Raw genomic sequence first — 17,813 nt, 5'->3', positions numbered from 1 at the left:
AATAAACACTCGCACAAAGCCAATGGCATAAAGCACATTAGAAATCAAATGAAAAAAATTGCGAGCGGGGAAGGGTGCTAGGCAACGATGTGGGAAGATCGCCGGGGAGGGGGGGAGAGAAGAGGCACTCGTATGGAGTGCTAGATAGCAAATTTTTAAAAAACTACCTTTGAAAGTGCATAACCAGTGGAAGGACACTGGCCACTAGCTACTGGCCAGTAAGTGGAAGCTGTACTTGGGTCATGCTCCATTGCATGGACAGGCAAAGCATAAAGTTGTGCAGAGTGAAAGCAGTCAGCGTGTTGACCAATGAGAAGCATGGAAATAGAGAGATGTTGATTCCAAGGAATGGTAAGTAAAGGTTAGTAATGGGCATCTTCTAAGTTCCTTTTAAGATTTTTTAATACAAGATATTTTGCAAACAGTGCAAGAGCTATGCAGGCAAAGCCTAAAAGTGACACTGACACTCAGGGAGTTTCCAATGGTCCTCACGCAGGGAGTTTTCTCCCTGTAGAAAATGGACATTATTCGTTTCCACTGCCTAGATCCGTCATGGAAAACATGGCAGACCTATGCAGCAAAAATGAGTAGTGATAGCTCAGCTATAAATAAGGTGGAGCTATTACCACTGAGCCCTGACAGCCATGCGTCAAATGGGATGGAAAGCCAGGTACTTCCAATAGCTAAGCCAAATTAGACTTACTGATGAAAAAAAAGGTTCCATAACTCTAAATGAAACAGGAAACCACAATTTTGATGGGGTGGAACAATCCACCAGTTTATGACAGAACAACCACAATGCCAAACCCTAAATGAAGCCCACAGTCGTCATTAGAGAACAGTATAGACACAAGCTCCCCAAAAGCATGGGAATGGAAAATCAAATAAGAACTTTAGCAATCTGCTGACTATTGCATCCAGAGAACAAATGGAATTGATTAAATAATGACTAAATATGAGAAAGTAATGTTACACTAGGAAACATATGATTATAAAGCTTACATTTCCAAAGTATATCTAGAGTCACACGGGTTGTGTAGATGTCTGGCCTGACTTTGTGGGAATGTACACACACATATGACCTTCCAATAGTTAGAGGCACCTGATGGAATGGATGTGAATACCTAGGCTCAAATTTAAAAAGTTGTGAAAGATTACTATGGGACACTCAGTATGGATCGTATAGCTAGAGCTGTAATCCCCCTGCCAGTAAGGACCCGATGTGTCACCTACCCTGTGGAGTAAGGGACCGACGCGTCACTTTGCTTTTTTGGCACCTTATCTCTACTGCGCCTTTGCACCGTTTTTCATTTTCGATGCATCTATGGTACTTTGTGCTAAAACAACTGCATCCATCGATTTCCATGGACTAAACTTGCTTAATCTTTTAAAAGTGATATCTTGACTTGTGTATGCTGGATTATTGTCGTTTTGGTCTTGTTTTATTCATATAAATATTTACTATATTTCTAGACTGGTGTAGACTCCTTTTGTAGTATTGTCAGTGTATTATTATGTGTGTAAGTACATATGCTTTACACATTGCCTCTGAGATAAGCCTGCATGCTTGTGCAAAGCTACCAAGGGGGTGAGCAGGGGTTGCCTTAGCTGCGTGGCTCCCTTACCCGACTAGAGAGAGGGTCCCTGCTTGGACAGGGTCCAAACCACTGCCAACAAAAGACCCAATTTCTAACAGGCTGACTTTATGAAGGAGCATCTGAACAGCGTAACTTTTGAATTAGCAAATGGAAGATAGAAGAGGAGGCAAGAAGAGAAAAGTTGGCTAAAGAACATTTGTTCAAGTATAAGTTGGATATTGTTGGTAAAGGCTGCCTAGAAAACAATTACATATGTGTTCACTGCATTTTACTCTTCTTTTGACATAGAGCAGTCTCCTTGCATTCCTTGAAAACACATATTTCTTCTGGCAACACATTTATAAATATAAAAGTGCAAATTTCGAATCCACAGCCTTACAGAAATCATTGTTTAAACTTCTTCATGATTAGAGATTTAAATGTTCTGAATAATTGTATGAAATCATATTAACAACTGTAAAATGATCTATGCAGGTTTTTCCTAACAAACATCCAAACTATTGATGAAACAACTCATGTCATAGTGGACACTAGTCACTAGCCCACATATACTATCCAGATAATTAATTACTAGAGTGTAAAGTAAAAACACCTGTAATTTTGCCCCACTCACACAGCCCATATATTAAGCCAGTGCCAACAGTACTGTTCTGGAATAATAAAAGCTCATTTACCAGCACCAGTATTTCAACCTTTAGTACCTGAACCCTAAAGTGAACTTTTCATTAGAAAATCTGCCCTTTGTTACAAAAATGAAGTGCGAATGAGCCTAAGAAAGTCCTCCACAACAGTCCTTAAAAACGCTTCCCTGGACCCTGTACAATCATATGGTTCATTTTCAATCTTTAGTTTAAGGCTACACTTCTGCAAACACGTGTGAAATTATAACCCTAATATTTGTTGGAAACTAATGACAATATGGATTTTCTGCTGGTAGATCAAAAGTATAGAACTAGGAATCTTTCATAATTGTCAATTTGGATTAGCTGAAAACTTATTGTGTTAAAAGATAATGTGTGTACTCTGATTTTTTTTAAATTATACTCAGTCTCTGGCACATCAGCCACGAAATTCTTCTAAAAAGACTTTCACAATGATTCATTACGCACACAGCTTTAGTATGCTATTAGTGACTACTCTAGTACTATAAGTTTTAAATCATATCTGATCCCACTAATAAAACAAATCCTCAATGTGTAAACATTAAAAAAATATTCACAATGCCCTGCAGGAGAGATCACATATATGAATGATCCAAGACCATTTCCAAATTAAGGGGTCGATTATGATGGCGGTGAATCCGCATCCTCCTGGCCGGTGGAAGTCACCGCCGGCCCGGAGGATGCAGATTCCCTGCTGCGGTCCTTGAAAACACCCACCGCCAGATTATGATGGCGGTGGGATCAGCGGCGGACGGCAGGTCTGTCCACCGCTCATCCGCGGGGTGTGGACCACCACCAGCCATATTATGATGGGTGTGGAGACATGCTTTTCCGCTGCGGATATTCCGCAGTGGAAAAGCATGTAGACCTTTGCTTCTTGCGGGCCCCCAGGATGTAGGGGGTGGAGGGTGCACATGGAGGGTACCGAGCGGTGCCTGCCGCTTTGTGCATGCACATGCAAAGCATGCATTTTTAACTTTGTAGCGGATGCTGCTGTAAGCAGCACCCGCCGCAATGTTAAATATACAGGATGTGACTGCCAGGGTGGCGGTCACATCCTAATTCCTATGGAGAGAACACCGCTGCCCCTGCGGACGGTCCCTCCACCTCGGGGGTGGCCATCCTAATGGGCCTCTTAATGTTAATGACTGAAAAATGCATAGTTGAAGTTAAACCCGACCGAAACTGAGATCGTGATGGGACACAAGATGTATCACTCAACTTGCCACCATTATGGGCATCATTTGTTTTGGAACATGCCCTACAGCTTCGTCTTTTAGCAAAAATCTAACTGCCTTCATTGAATGTGATCTAGCTCACGATCTCAAAAATGCTCAAGTGGTGAAGCCTATCTTCTAGCTCTGAAACACTGTCAAAATTATCCATAGCATTCTTCTTGTTACAGCGATGGGTCTAATATGTGATTCCAGTGGTGCTGTTAAAAATGGTTAACAGCTATGTGAACCAATGTTAGTGAGCCCTTCACAGCGAGCTTTTCTGAAGGTTATGGAAAATCCATAAGAAAGTAGTGCACAGCTCATGAGAACAAGGCACCAGGAGGAGGTCTCCCCTATTCTGGGGATTCTCACCTTCCTACCAGTCAAGAAAATGATAATTCTTTATGTAATTTGTATTGTATGTCAAGCTTTTTTTTTTATCAAACTAGCACATCTTTCTTGACCAAGATATTGAAGTGATATGTTCCAGGCAGAAAACTGGGGCACGCAGTTGCTTTAGTACTAGAAACTCTTCAAACGTAAATGGTGATAACGGATGGAAAATCATTCTCGGTGTATGCAGCCATCCACTGGAAATATAAACAAACTGAATGTCACTTTGTGCTTCACAATATCTTCAACATTTATCTTTTCAACCTGCAGATCTGCAGGCCAGCTGAAGAAGTTCAACACACCAAATCAGTTGCGGTACGAGTACAAAGGTCACATGTCAAACCATAACCCAATATAATCTAACATAACTTAACATACGCTAACATAACCTAAGTTAGCAGACGATATTCAAACCAAGGTTGAAACTGACTTGTCTTTTCCTTTGTATCAGAGAACTTTTGCAAAAAATGTATGAGGTAAATATTTTGCCTGAATGACTGGAAGACGGCTTTCCATTGTTTAAGTAGCATTGTTTAGAGGGGTATATCGTATCTGGATTATTAACCCCTTCCATGCTCATGACGGAACGGTTCCGTCATGAGCGTAAGTTGGCCTGTGCTTATGACCGAACCGTTCCGTCATGGTTCCATAGGCCCAATGGAACGTTCAGCACCGCAGCAAAATTTGCGCAGCACAGAAGGGGTTAATAACTTTTCTGATAGATAGGGTAATGAAGAAGGTGGTGGTTGTCCAGTACAGGAATGACTCAATAATTGTCATTCACATTGTGGTGGCCAAAAAGATGTTGAAGAATATTGATCCCAATAGATAAGTTCTTCTTTCGTATCCCTACCACATAACCCTAACCTTCGCCCCTCCCCTTCCACCATCCACATATGACAGTTGCTCTTGCGCGCAGCGTTCACGCGCAGCAATCGCGCCCCATTCGCGCCGAAGGTGCGCCAAAGGTAAGCCCGTCTACGCCCGCCCGCGCCTGGACTGCGCCCAGCGCCAGACCCCCTGGCCCCTGTACCCCCCACCCCACCCGCATCTCATACGACGCCTCCACCCTCTCAGCCCTAAACCCCGGCCGACTCCCCAACTGCATCCAAGCCGCTCCCGGACACATCCATGGACCCTTCTCCTGCTACTCCTGCAAGTTCGACGGCACCAAGAACAACTTCTCATCCACGAACACAAAACAGATACCTGACACCAACCACCTACAATGCATCCTGCTCAATATCCGCTCAGTCCACAGGCACGCCATCGACCTCTGGAATCTACTAGACACCATCTCTACAGATGTCGCCTTCCTAACAGAAACATGGATGAACTCCACATCAGCCCCAGACATCACCATTGCCATCCCGGAAGGCTATAAGATCATCCGTAAGGACCGGACCGACCAAACAGGAGGAGGCATCGCCATAGTCCATAAGAAATTCATCCGCATCTCAACCAGCTCAGACGTCAATCTCGCCAACACTGAACACCTTCACTTTCAGATACACATCGACTCCAAGACCACACTCAGAGGCACCCTCCTCTACAGGCCACCAGGACCCCCTGCACAATTCAGTGAGGACATCACGGACTTCATCACCCCACACGCCCTCCCCTCCGAGGATTACATTCTTTTGGGAGACCTCAACTTTCACCTTGAAAAGAACAACGACCGCAACGCCACCACCCTTCTGGACAATCTCGCCAACCTCGGTCTTAAACAACTCGTCACTACCCCCACCCACATCGCAGGTCACACACTCGACCCTATCTTCACCTCCAGCAAACATGTCTCCTTCAGCCTCACCACAGCTCTCCTTTGGACGGACCACAGCTGCGTTCACTTCACCTACAACAAGACCACAACCAACAACCATCCTCAACCCACTCTGCGAAGAAACTGGAACAAAATCAACATCGACCAGATCTCCTCATCGCTTCTTCTAAACCCCCCTGCCCACTCCTCAAACCCCGACTAAGCAGCCATTAACCTCACCCAATGGCTATCAAACAGCGCCGACATCCTAGCACCGTTGAAAAAACGTCAAATCAAACTAGGCAGCAAGAAGGCCTCTTGGTTCAACGATGATCTTAAGAAATCTAAGAAACTCTGTCGCTCCCTTGAGAAGGCCTGGAAAAAAGACCCAAATACCAGCACCAAGGACGCCTTCAAAAACGCCACCCGTATACACCACCAACTGATCAGGAATGCCAAGAAAGCCGCTCTCAAGGACCGACTAGATAGCAACGCCCACAACAGCAAGGAATTATTCAACATCGTCAAGGAATTTACCAACCCCTCAGCCAACTCCAACGACATCACCCCCTCTCAAGCCCTCTGCGACTCCCTAGCCTCATTCTTCCACAACAAGATTGCAGACATCCACAACAGCTTCGACAACCGACCCGAAGACCAACCCACTCAACCCTCTGCAGGACCCCCACCCTCCTTGAACATCCTCAATGACTGGAACCCAATCTCCACTGAGGACACCATCCGCCTGATGAACTCCATCCACTCAGGATCCCCCACAGACCCATGCCCTCACCACATCTTCAACAAAGCAGACTCCATTATAGCACCGCACCTCCGAGACGTCATCAACTGCTCCCTCAACTCCGCCACCTTCCCGGAAAGTTGGAAACACGCCGAACTCAGCGCCCTTCTGAAAAAACCCACAGCCGACCCCACCGAACTCAAAAACTACCGCCCCATCTCGCTCCTTCCATTCCCGGCCAAAGTCATCGAGAAAGCTGTCAACAACCAGCTCGCCGCCTTCCTCGAAACCAACAAATCCCTTGACTCCTCACAGTCCGGCTTCCGAGCTAAACACAGCACTGAGACCGCACTCATCGCAGCAACAGACAACATTCGTACTCTGTTAGACAACGAAGACACAGTCGCCCTCATCCTTCTCGACCTCTCCGCAGCCTTCGACACAGTTTGTCATAGCACCTTAATACAACGCCTCAGAAACATCGGAATCCAAGGAAAAGCACTGGAATGGATCACCTCCTTCCTCACTGGAAGAACCCAGAGAGTCCGCCTCCCACCATTCCACTCAGAGGCCACTGAAGTCATCTGCGGCGTACCACAAGGGTCCTCACTCAGTCCCACCCTCTTCAACGTATACATGAGCCCCCTCGCGACCATCATACGCCAACACAAACTCAACATCATCTCCTACACGGATGACACTCAACTGATCCTCTCACTCACCAAAGACCCTAACACCGCCAAAACCAACCTACATGAAGGGATGAAAGAAGTAGCCGAGTGGATGAAGCACAGCCGCCTGAAACTGAATTCTGACAAAACTGAAGTCCTTATCCTTGGCACCTCCCCCTCCCCCTGGGATGACTCTTGGTGGCCAGAGGCCCTTGGAAAAGCACCCATCCCGACGGACCACGCACGGAACTTAGGTGTCATCCTGGACTCCTCTCTCTCTATGAACAGACAAGTCAACGCCGTCTCATCTTCTTGCTTCAATATTCTTCGCATGCTCAAAAAAACATTTCGCTGGATCCCCACCGAAACCAGAAAAACGGTCACCCACGCACTGGTCACGAGCCGCCTGGACTACGGAAACACCCTATACGCCGGTACCACCGCAAAACTCCAGAAAAAACTTCAACGCATCCAGAACGCCTCAGCCAGAAGCATACTAGACATCCCACGTAAAGACCACATCTCTGGACACCTGAAAAACCTCCACTGGCTCCCCGTTAACAAGAGGATTACTTTCCGCCTCCTAACCCACGCACACAAAGCACTCTACGAACTTGGACCCACCTACGATCATCCAACCAAGCCCTTGCAACTGTACCTCGCATCAACAAAACCACCATGGGAGGCAGATCCTTCTCCTACCTGGCAGCTAAAACCTGGAACTCACTTCCCACTCACCTTCGCCTCACTCAGAACCACCTTACATTCAGAAAGCAACTTAAAACCTGGATATTCGACAAGTAATTCCCTACCCTTCCTCAAGCGCCTTGAGACCCTCTGGGTATGTAGCGCGCTATATAAATTACTTGACTTGACTTGACTTGACTTGAGATACTTACTTAATGAGATAGGCATCACATCCTTTTTCTAAAGTTAACAATTTGATAGGGTTTGGAACAGCTGGGTGGTGACTTCTATTTTCTATTTCAAAGAGGAGGAATTGTTAGCTAAGAAAAATGCTGTTGAGATCGTTAATGTTTTTACACCAGCACTTGCCTACCTGACATATTTTATTAAAACGTGAACATATTTTTAAGAATTATACAATGCCCTGTTCAAAATGCACACAACGAATGTCTACACTAGAAGCACAAATGAAATAAACATGTTTTGCTACGGGGCTATATGAATAAACAATCTGACTATATATGACAGGTTTTTCACTGACTTTACCATCAGAAGAAAACCCCATTTAATATAAAATGAAAATAACAGCTTCATAAAGGGTAAAAGAAAATGCTATTGTCCACAAACTCTTAATGAAACAAATTGTAGATATAATAAAAAATAAATTATAAGCTTAAAATGTCTTATACCTTAGCAGTTAAGGTGAAAAATCCTTTTGGCTCAATCATTTTCTCCACCACATGGCACTTTATTCCAGCTGTACTATCGTACTCGTAAATAACCCCATACTCAAGGTGAACGTTATCAACGGTCAGACTCACGTGGTCCTTCTTCCCATCCAGTATTGCTATTGTGTGGAACTTGTCAATTACCTCTGGAAGAAGAAAAGAAAAAGGCTATGCCATTAGCTCTCAGGCGTCTTTTACAGAAACGTTGATTCAATGGAAGCATTATTATGCAAAATATACACAACATTAATAATATATTGGCTAAGCATACAACAATAAATATACCCAGATAAAGAAATCCATCAACGTTATGTTGCTCACAATATTATTCAGAGTAGAGTGATTGCAATGTATTTGAGCTTCTAACTGAAAACTCACTCCATCCTTCCAGTAATCACCACCATGAGTTAAACGTTGGTGGGTATTGGTCTTTGGAACGTATTATAGGTCTGGCGCGCATTCTGTAATGTTTCAAACTAAGGGCCACAGCTGCCCAGAGCTGGAGAGCCACTGTAAACCAGCAGTCCTTTCACCATACCAAGCTCGCGGTTCCCCTACTCTATTTAGAGAGAGGGACATGCTCTGTTTATAATGGCAGAGCCTCTGCTGACTCAACCAGAGTAAATATCCGACTAAGCGGCTCTTCCGTCCCAGTGAAGGATCTTCTGGCCCCACTGAGGGCAGGGTTATCCTCACAGAGAATTACTTTGAAGTCCACATGGCTCTGTCACCGGGGTAGTAACCTGTCTGTATCCAGATTACCATGCATGTTTGAAAGCAAAATAGCCCTAGAAAATAAATACTCCCGGGCTATTTTGGACCACCCCTTTTGATTTTACCCGGGTTACCCATCACTACCGGGGCACGAGTAACTCTCCACGGACAGTCAGGAACCACAGACACCAAGTGCTTACTATATTCAGGCACATCACACATTTGATCACATACGCATCACTTATACAGTGAAATATTCTTTGCCAACAGCCCCATGCCTGTGAGCCATCAAGTGTCCCACAGTATCATCATGAAGTATGAAATATAAACGAGAAACTTGAAAACTGAGATATTATCATGTATCACACAGGTACTCATTGAACTTGTCAAGCCCTTATTGACTTTTCATTCTAGGTTAATGTGATATGACTTAGCAATTGCTCTATTTTAAACTGTGATATTTTGCATCTATGTGTCCATAAAATGTTTGGAACAATAGTCATAAATTATGAACATTGCATTAATTTCTGTCTAAACACAGTGCTTTAGCATTCGGCATCCTTGAAACCCCCTCATTAATCACTTTGAAGGTAATTTCCTCTTAGTGAAATTGTTTGTGTTTCTAACATTCTAGTACTTCTGCTTCAAGAGACCCCTGAATATTCAGCATATTAATATTAATAACTTTTAATACAATGCTTCATACCACACTTCTGCTAGTTCTGAGTGTTATAAATATAAGGTGTTGCCCTAAAATTATGGTACTCAATTTGCTAACCTTGGAAGGATGCAAGGTGGATTTGGTCTCACTGGGATTCAAACTCATGACCTGCAAAACACTGCATAGTCCAGCCGTCTTACTACTAAGTATGGGCGGAAAATCCGTTCCGCTTGCGGAATTTGCGGATTTTCGGTAAATTCGCAATCCGCGAGATTCGCGAATTTCCCGCAAAATCCGCAAATCCGCGAGCAGCGGATTTTATGGCTTGCTCGCACTGTTCGCGTGAGTTCGCGGCTTCCCAGTTCAACTTCGCTCCCCGCGAATAAGCGCTAAATTGCAGAAATACGATCTTAGCAAAACTGAAACTACTTACCAGGTTCAAAAGTTCAAGCTCATCATTAGTAGCCATTTCCTGTAGTGCTTCCTGAGGGGCCCCTCCAGAGTTCAGTTGCCTACTTGCAACTATTATGTGACCCTGCTCTGACCCTCAGAATAGTTACACATATGCCACAAAGGTCCTGAATTACAGCTAAGGGAGACAAGCAGGAGCCAGGCTGGAAGTTCAAATCCAACAGTGACACATTAATCAGCCCCTAATTCATTATTGTCAGTTGGGGCAGGGCAGGTGTTGTAACTAATTTTGCAACAATGAAAGCACTTAGCAAGTGCAAAAGATCACTAATCAGGAAGCACTAAGGAAGCAGGTGCCAGCTAAAAAAATATTCTGTGACACATTAATCAGCCCCAAATTAATTCAGGTCACTTGAGGCAGGGAAGGTGTGCTTTGCTTTGCCACAATAATGTACACTGGACAACCAGAGGGTGCTGTGATGAAACAGAGGGTGGCATGGGTGGGCCAGAGGGTGGCATGAGTAGTCAGAGAGTGGCAGTGGTGACAGAGGGTGGCATGATGAAGAAGAGTGTCCCAAACAGGCTGGACACGTAGAAACAACAAGTTCGCAAAACTTGCGACCCGACAGGTAAGTTAGCGTTTGCGAAATTGTACAAAACCCTCGTGAACTGGCAGAAACCCGCGCGAACACAAAAAAAATCCGCAAATTCGTGAGAATTCGCGGATTTTTGCGGATTGTGAGTTCGCAAATCCGCAAAATTCGCGAACGCGAGATTCGCAAAATTCGCCCATGCTTACTTACTACAGCAACAGTTATGCTCCCCGTTGAAGAACCGTAGGCAGCCTAAAACTGATACAATAACTTCCTAGTCACCCTCCTGAGACTTTGGTAATTCATTACCTTTTTATTATCTACTTTTCTTAACACAGTTAGCTGCTTGATTTTCATTAACTGATAATGCCAAAAAGCTGGCTGATGTATTAATGGTGTCAGGGCGATCAATGTTATACTTTTCATAACACTGCTGATGTTTTTCAGAGAAATAATCTTCAAAGGCCAACATCTGACCTGCCGGACACGTTAAGCAGCAGGGCGGCCCAGCTGTGGTGTGTGTTACTGATCTTCTTTGGGGAGATTTGTTCCTACTCATCCTAATCACTATGCAAGTGCTCTAGCATAACTAATTGGTTTAGGGCTTGAAGCCCCTCACCAGAAATCATATTAGTATAAAAACCTGTCTACATATGTTTTGTTAAATGGTAAATGTTCCATCATCTCAGTCATAATGTACAATAAAAAAGGGGGCCAGTCGACAGCTTGAGATCTCTGGTTTACCACTTCTTTCTCGGTGAAATGGTAGGTGAAATCTTAAATACTGGAGAGAAATGCACAGAATTTTTAAGTAAGATATTTAAAATTAAATCTTTAAGTAAGATTTTTAAAATTAAATCTTTATTGTGAGTAAAACAATTGATTTACACATCTGAAGAAGAACTGCTGGAGACAACTGGATATTTTTTAGAGAATTCTCATTAAATATAGAAATCCAAGTAGTACCCCTACATTTACATATCAAAATACTCTAATTCAAATTTTGTTCCTTACAAAAAAAAACGTTATCTTTAAATAAAGACAAAATAAAGTTATCTTACACACTAACAAGCTGGTGTAGTGTAATCATATTATTCTAAACCTACAACGAAGATGTTTTATTCAAATTCGGCCTGTAAAATTGTACCAAAATGTATTTGAGACATTGTTTCCTAATTTCAGCTATGATTCCGTTTCTTCTTTTATCTATCAAATATATATGTAGAAGCATTTATACCTGTTTGTAAATAATATTCAGCATTCCTTGTGTATGTCATATATTACAATACTAATGATCTAAAAAAAAATGGGAACTACAGACTCGAGAACTGAAATAGACAAAGGACACATCATAGCAGGTTACAAATAAAAAGCAGACCTTCCACTTTAGAATCAAACGCGTCTCCCCCTTCATCGCCTGATGGCTTGGTGATCGTTGGTTTCTGAAGGTCCTCCTGGGCACTTTCCACGCTATTGTACACCCACTGTATGGAGTCACACTGTGAGGGGACAACAAATGCAAGTTAGATATATATGTGATGCTTTAGAGTGGCATCTATTTCATAGTAAAACAATTTAGCAATGTGCCAACGATAGTCGCAATCATATCAGATTGCATCAGAGTCAAAAATATTACCACAGTACGACACACGCCAGACTTAGACTGACCATATGTGACAGAGAAAAAGCAAAATACACTGGAGGCAGCAGGTGACTTCTTGAAAGACTGCTGGACTGATAGGTCCTCAGCCCTGCCTCAAAGGCAGCACTAATGGAGCAGCACCATGTATAATTTGAGGCTGCTGGGGGTTGTTCCAGACTCCAAAGCACTGGAATATTCCATAAGATTCGCTTCGCGACTGCCTGTTAAATTTACAAAGTGTTAACCCTTATATCAATCAATATATTTGGAAAATTGTGGTGTACAATGATTTTTTTTGCCTCAATAATAAATGTAGGGGGCTGGTGTGGATATTTCCCCGGATACCCTCTAAACATGTGGTCTCAGTACCTTTAGAAAGTTTCAAAATCGAATGACGTCATGGAAGTTAAAGTACAATTTTCCACAATTCTTCAATTGCAAAAGAATCTTTCCTCCCATAATTTTAATGGAAAGTGAAAATAAAAATGGGGCAGAAGTTAGTCAGCTCTTAAGAATCCACTCTGCCTGTCTTGCTGGCTTTAGTAGCATCATTTAGGATCCTACAGATGAGTGTAGCACTTCCAGGATATTTGAGGGCTTCTGTGTTTCCTGAGGAAGAAAGAGGAGCATGATTGCCATGGGAACCTGTAAACTATCGATTTCTTGCGGACCAGAAGATTCACAATAGCACAATTGGATCGAAGGTGGATTGGAAGGATTGTACCATTGTCGGGCATAAGGTTAAAGGGGAACTCCTTGTAGTTGGGTCGGAGGTTGTCACAAATGCTTTTGCATTTTGGTCTTGAAGTAGGAAATGTATGCTTTCCAATGTTGGGAGAATCACATGATTTGATTTTAAAAGACTTCATCAACCAACTTGTCTGATATTTTCACACCTGGATGTCCTAGGTGCAAGAACAGTGGGGGCCAAACCTCACCGGCCAGAAAATCTGGCCAGTAAAATTGCTTTGTGACTGGGTTTCAACAGTAGTCTGGTATTGATCGTCAACACCTGTCTAAATTCCCCTACTAAAGCAACTGGAAGTATGTAATCCTTGCCCTAGTCAAGTCGCTACCTCCCCACTCTGCTCCCCAGGCACCCACAGGGACATTTTATGCCATGGGAAATATGGGCTCTGGCAAAGGGGCTCCACTTTTCAAGCAGGCCCCTTGCTAAATGTTTGTAAGAGTCACAGACTATCTAGAGATTTCAACTAATCAGTTTGTTTACTTACTTTCTTTGTGTTACCCACCCCAGGCTGATTCTTGTTAGATTCAGCAAGAACTTTAACATTTTAGAGTTGATAGTCCCAGTTCAACTGCACAGCCTTATGCTGTTATGCATCATATGTCAATTAACGTGAAGTGGGTATTGGCATTTTATGCTGCCTTTGTGACTGCATCGACCTTGGAGAGCTACTGCCAGACCGTTACAATTACAGCCTAGCGCTAACTGACTCTGAATACCAGACCCATGCAGCTCAGGCAGCGCAGCAAACAAAAGCACAGATCAGCACAGTATGCCTGAACGGTGCTGATAGACTAGGTACACCTCACATTGTCAGCGGAAGGCTTGGCTGGATCATGAATTTGGCTGCTTTTCTAGTGCTGTCCAGCTGTAGACTACTTTACCACGGTAGGGCCCGAGTGCAGTCCAAGTGTCAAAGTGTGGGGCAGAGCAACATTATAAGCTACCTCCATGAATGCACTGTCCATCTCAACTGCTGGGTCGGTGCAACCATAGTCAAGTGCCATTTGACTCAGAGTCCCTGTTCCTCGAGAACTGAGACCGGAGTGTTGTCAACGTACAAAAACACTCTCTTTATGCACAGACCCAAAAGTGAGGCATCAGTCCACATGCAGCTATCTTGTTCATACATCCATTCTTTCGGCTTCTCTGTTGCCAGCCAGATGGTTGACTGTTTGTCCCAGGGTTGGGTTCAGATGGAGGCTGGCCAGAAAGAGGGTTGCTAATGATCCAGCCTCAGTTTCTGAGGGAGAGAAAGAGCTGAAAATAGATAATAAATTCAGAGTTGTTCTGTACAAGGGGCTCCAAATTATGTTTAAACCTCGGCCACCAAAAGCCTTAAGATGTCCCTGGTCATCCATGTGGAATTTTGCCCCGAAATACATGATCCGGAAAGTTATTCCAGGGAATCGCGTGTAATTGTCTGGTACTTGGGGAAGTTACCGCACAGACCCAGTGTGGAGTTTTCACCCTGCCAGTACAGCACAGCTTGTAATCAGGGCCTTTGTGTGATTTTCTTGAGAGGTCACCCTGCATCTGATGTCACATCCACTGACCTTATGATTGTCGCCAAATGAGGCTGCAGCCTCACAATCTCTGAGGGCTACTTAACAAACAAAGCTTAGGTGAGTCAGAGAAAGCTGTTTTAAATATTTATTTTCTGACAATGTTTGCTTATGTGCTTTAATCTGGACCAGAAACTCTTCTTCTTTTATTCACTGATTCATTGTTTACCAACTCTAAAAAACACAGTTATTTGTTTTTTTTTGTTCTAATATTTTATTAAATTAGAAAGGACATATAAATAGTTATATACAATAAAAAGCAATACACTGACATAAGAGCAATATAAAACTCAAAGTCTATACTGTCATATACAGCTCCTACATAACAATATAATAGTATGTTGCAGAAACAAGATCATAGAGGAACCATATTAAAAAGTCAGATGCATCGCTTGATAAAAATTGATAACACAGGGGCATATTACCAACAACTAGCGATAATTTTTGTCTCTAACTTGTTTAGAGACAACAATTATCGCCGCACATCGGCGATTTTTATCGCAGATAAACCTTGCTATTAGCAAGGTTTATCGCAAATGCGATAAAAACGGCCGCAATGCATGAATATCGCTGAAAAGTCAGCGATATTCATGCATTATCGAGCAAATGCTCTTAGCCATGTTATCCACCTCCCATTGGATAACATGACTAAGAACTGCTCAGGGGCAGGTGTTAGCTTTTGGAGATATTCGTGCTTAGCGCGAATATCTCCAAAAGTTGGTAATAGGAGATAGCGATGTTAGGGACTGTTTCCAGTCGCTAACATCTTGGCACGCCCACTTTGCATGTCATTAGTGATAAATATCACTGACATGCAAAGCGGGGCCCAAGATGGTCGCTATCTCCTATTAGCTGTCACTAACTGGTGTTAGCGACAGAATGGTAATAGGGAGATAATTTTATCTCCGCTTTCTTGGCTTTTAAAGCCAAAAAAGCGGAGATAAACCCCCTTGATAATATGCCCCACAGTTATTTGTTTTGAGCTCGATCAGCCGAATGTGCTAAAATCCTTTAGCCACATAATGCTAATTTGAAGGCAAAATTATCATCGGAGGTGCATTTGCCGCAAATTCACCAACATCGGCAAGGGAAGAAACCATCCAGGAGCAAATCTAAGATTGTTTGATGTAACAGAATGAGCACGTTTGGGAGTGGAGCTTTAAAAAAAATATTTTCATAATATCTCTCGCTGCCTCTGCAGAAGTGTAATGTATTTTCAATACGAAGAGCGAAGCTCTGGTCCCTGCAGAGAGAAGCCCAGATGCAAACTTCATTTAATGCTCAGTTTCCCCAAACTGAGGCAGATTAAATTCCCTGCAACCGGGCTGCGATCCCAGGCCGGCACCGAGAAACGAGTGGGCGGGGGTCGGCCACGGGGCTGAGGGGGTCCCATTTCAGTCTTTTACACTGTTTCATAACAAAAGCTTCAGAAAATAATGCTTTTGGGATACAGCATACAATTGCATCTTTTATATCCGCAAACAAAGAGCTCTGATGGAATAAACAGATTAATGGAGCAACTCTTAACCATACCGCATTTAAGTGTCTTTCAATAGCTCCCAATGAACCTCTGTGCAGCTCAAAGACAAAGACACAGTCGCTGACACAAGAGCACACAATAGGTCAAGGGACAAGCTGGGACCAACTCGTTGATACTCATTCCCAGACTCGTGCATTACCCACGGGACACTCACGCCCTCCCTATGAATGACCTAAGAAAAAGATGTCCGGATTGTGTGAAGATGTTAAAGGAGTGATCAAAGGCAGAACAAAAGAAGACCTAATGTGGGAGAGAGAATGTGGATGAGGCGGGGAAACCGGAATAAACGGGTGCCAGTTTAGACGGGCCAATAACATTCTGGTCTTCACATGGAGGAATAGAAGTTAAAAAGAGAAAGAAACATGGGAGGTGGAAAGATGGCGGAAGAAAGGGAATAAATTATAGAAGGGGGAGGAAGGAAGAAATACAGGACTGAAAGGGAAGAAGCCATGTAGTAAAGAATGGAAGAAAAGAAAACAAAGTAGGGATGAAAAGGAAGGAAAGGGGAAAAAATGGAAGGAGAGAACAATGGAGGAAGAAAGGATGGATGAACGGAAGGAAGGAGGGAGGACAGAATGAAAAAGAAGGATGGATAAAGGGGAGACATGGAAAAAGGAATCTAGACGGAAGCAGGGAAGGAAGAAAGAAAAATTAATGAAACAGAAGCTAAGAAGAAAGTGGGTAGGCTGGAAGGAAAAAAAGAATGGAGACAAAAGGAAGGCAATAAGGTAGGGAGAGTGGAAACTGTAGAACAAAGGGAACAGAAAGAAAGAAGGATAGAGGATGAAAGTAAAAAAGGAAAGGAAATAAGGAAGTAAAAAATGGAAAGGAAAGAAGTAAGAAAAAAGGGATGCAAGAGGGAATGCAGGGAAGCAAACAGATAAGGAATGAAGGGGATTGAAGGAGATTGAAAGGAAGGAAATGGATGAATACAATTGGTACAGTGAAGAAAAGAGAGAATAAAGGGAAGAAAGTGAGATGGGCCCTCTATGCTTGGGTCCTGGGTGTGCACAGGGTGAATCGTGCATTTTGTCACATAGATTAAAAGAGCCAGTGGGTGTCTGAAACCTGACTTCGCGAGCTCCATCCACCTTTATTTACCTTGATGCCACGTCCTGTGTAGGGTGTGTGGTGATGCGTGTTAACATCATATGTTGACTGGGTGGAGGTTTATTGGAACAGGAGCAAAAGAAGTAAGAAGTAGATGCAACCATTATTCATTAGCAGAGAAATTAGAAGATGGACGATGGGCTGGATATCAGATGTGATCTGATCAAATTAGAGAAATGAAAGGAAGTGACTCGCGAAACATGAGGTAGAGCACCAAAACACAGAGAAACAGGAAGGTGTTTGTAAGGAGGAAATAACCAGGCTAGGTGAAATAAGAGGTGAAACTAGGCAGAATGCCTGGAGAAATTAAGCTGTATTGATTTATTTATTGTATTTGTTAAAGCTCAAACCTTGCCAAGAGGATAATGG

At 43.3% G+C, this 17,813-nt stretch overlaps 1 protein-coding gene across 2 annotated transcripts in view; it reads right to left on the bottom strand.

Moving 5' to 3' along the window:
* PREX2 (phosphatidylinositol-3,4,5-trisphosphate dependent Rac exchange factor 2) overlaps positions 1-17,813 on the bottom strand; it is a 1,248,069-nt gene that overhangs the window by 654,105 nt on the left and 576,151 nt on the right. For both annotated transcript variants that reach the window (XM_086965847.1, XM_086965848.1), the window contains exons 21-22: positions 12,218-12,338; positions 8,422-8,606 (exon numbers count right to left, since the gene is read on the bottom strand). In XM_086965847.1, the coding sequence (XP_086821973.1) occupies positions 8,422-8,606; positions 12,218-12,338 (306 nt within the window). The remainder of the gene's footprint in view (positions 1-8,421; positions 8,607-12,217; positions 12,339-17,813) is intronic.

This window comes from Lissotriton vulgaris, chromosome 4_1 (genome assembly GCF_964263255.1).
Source record: "Lissotriton vulgaris chromosome 4_1, aLisVul1.2, whole genome shotgun sequence".
Lineage (NCBI taxonomy): Eukaryota > Metazoa > Chordata > Amphibia > Caudata > Salamandridae > Lissotriton > Lissotriton vulgaris.
The sequence above is the reverse complement of the archived record's forward strand: the minus strand, read 5'-3'. Positions and strand labels throughout refer to the sequence as shown.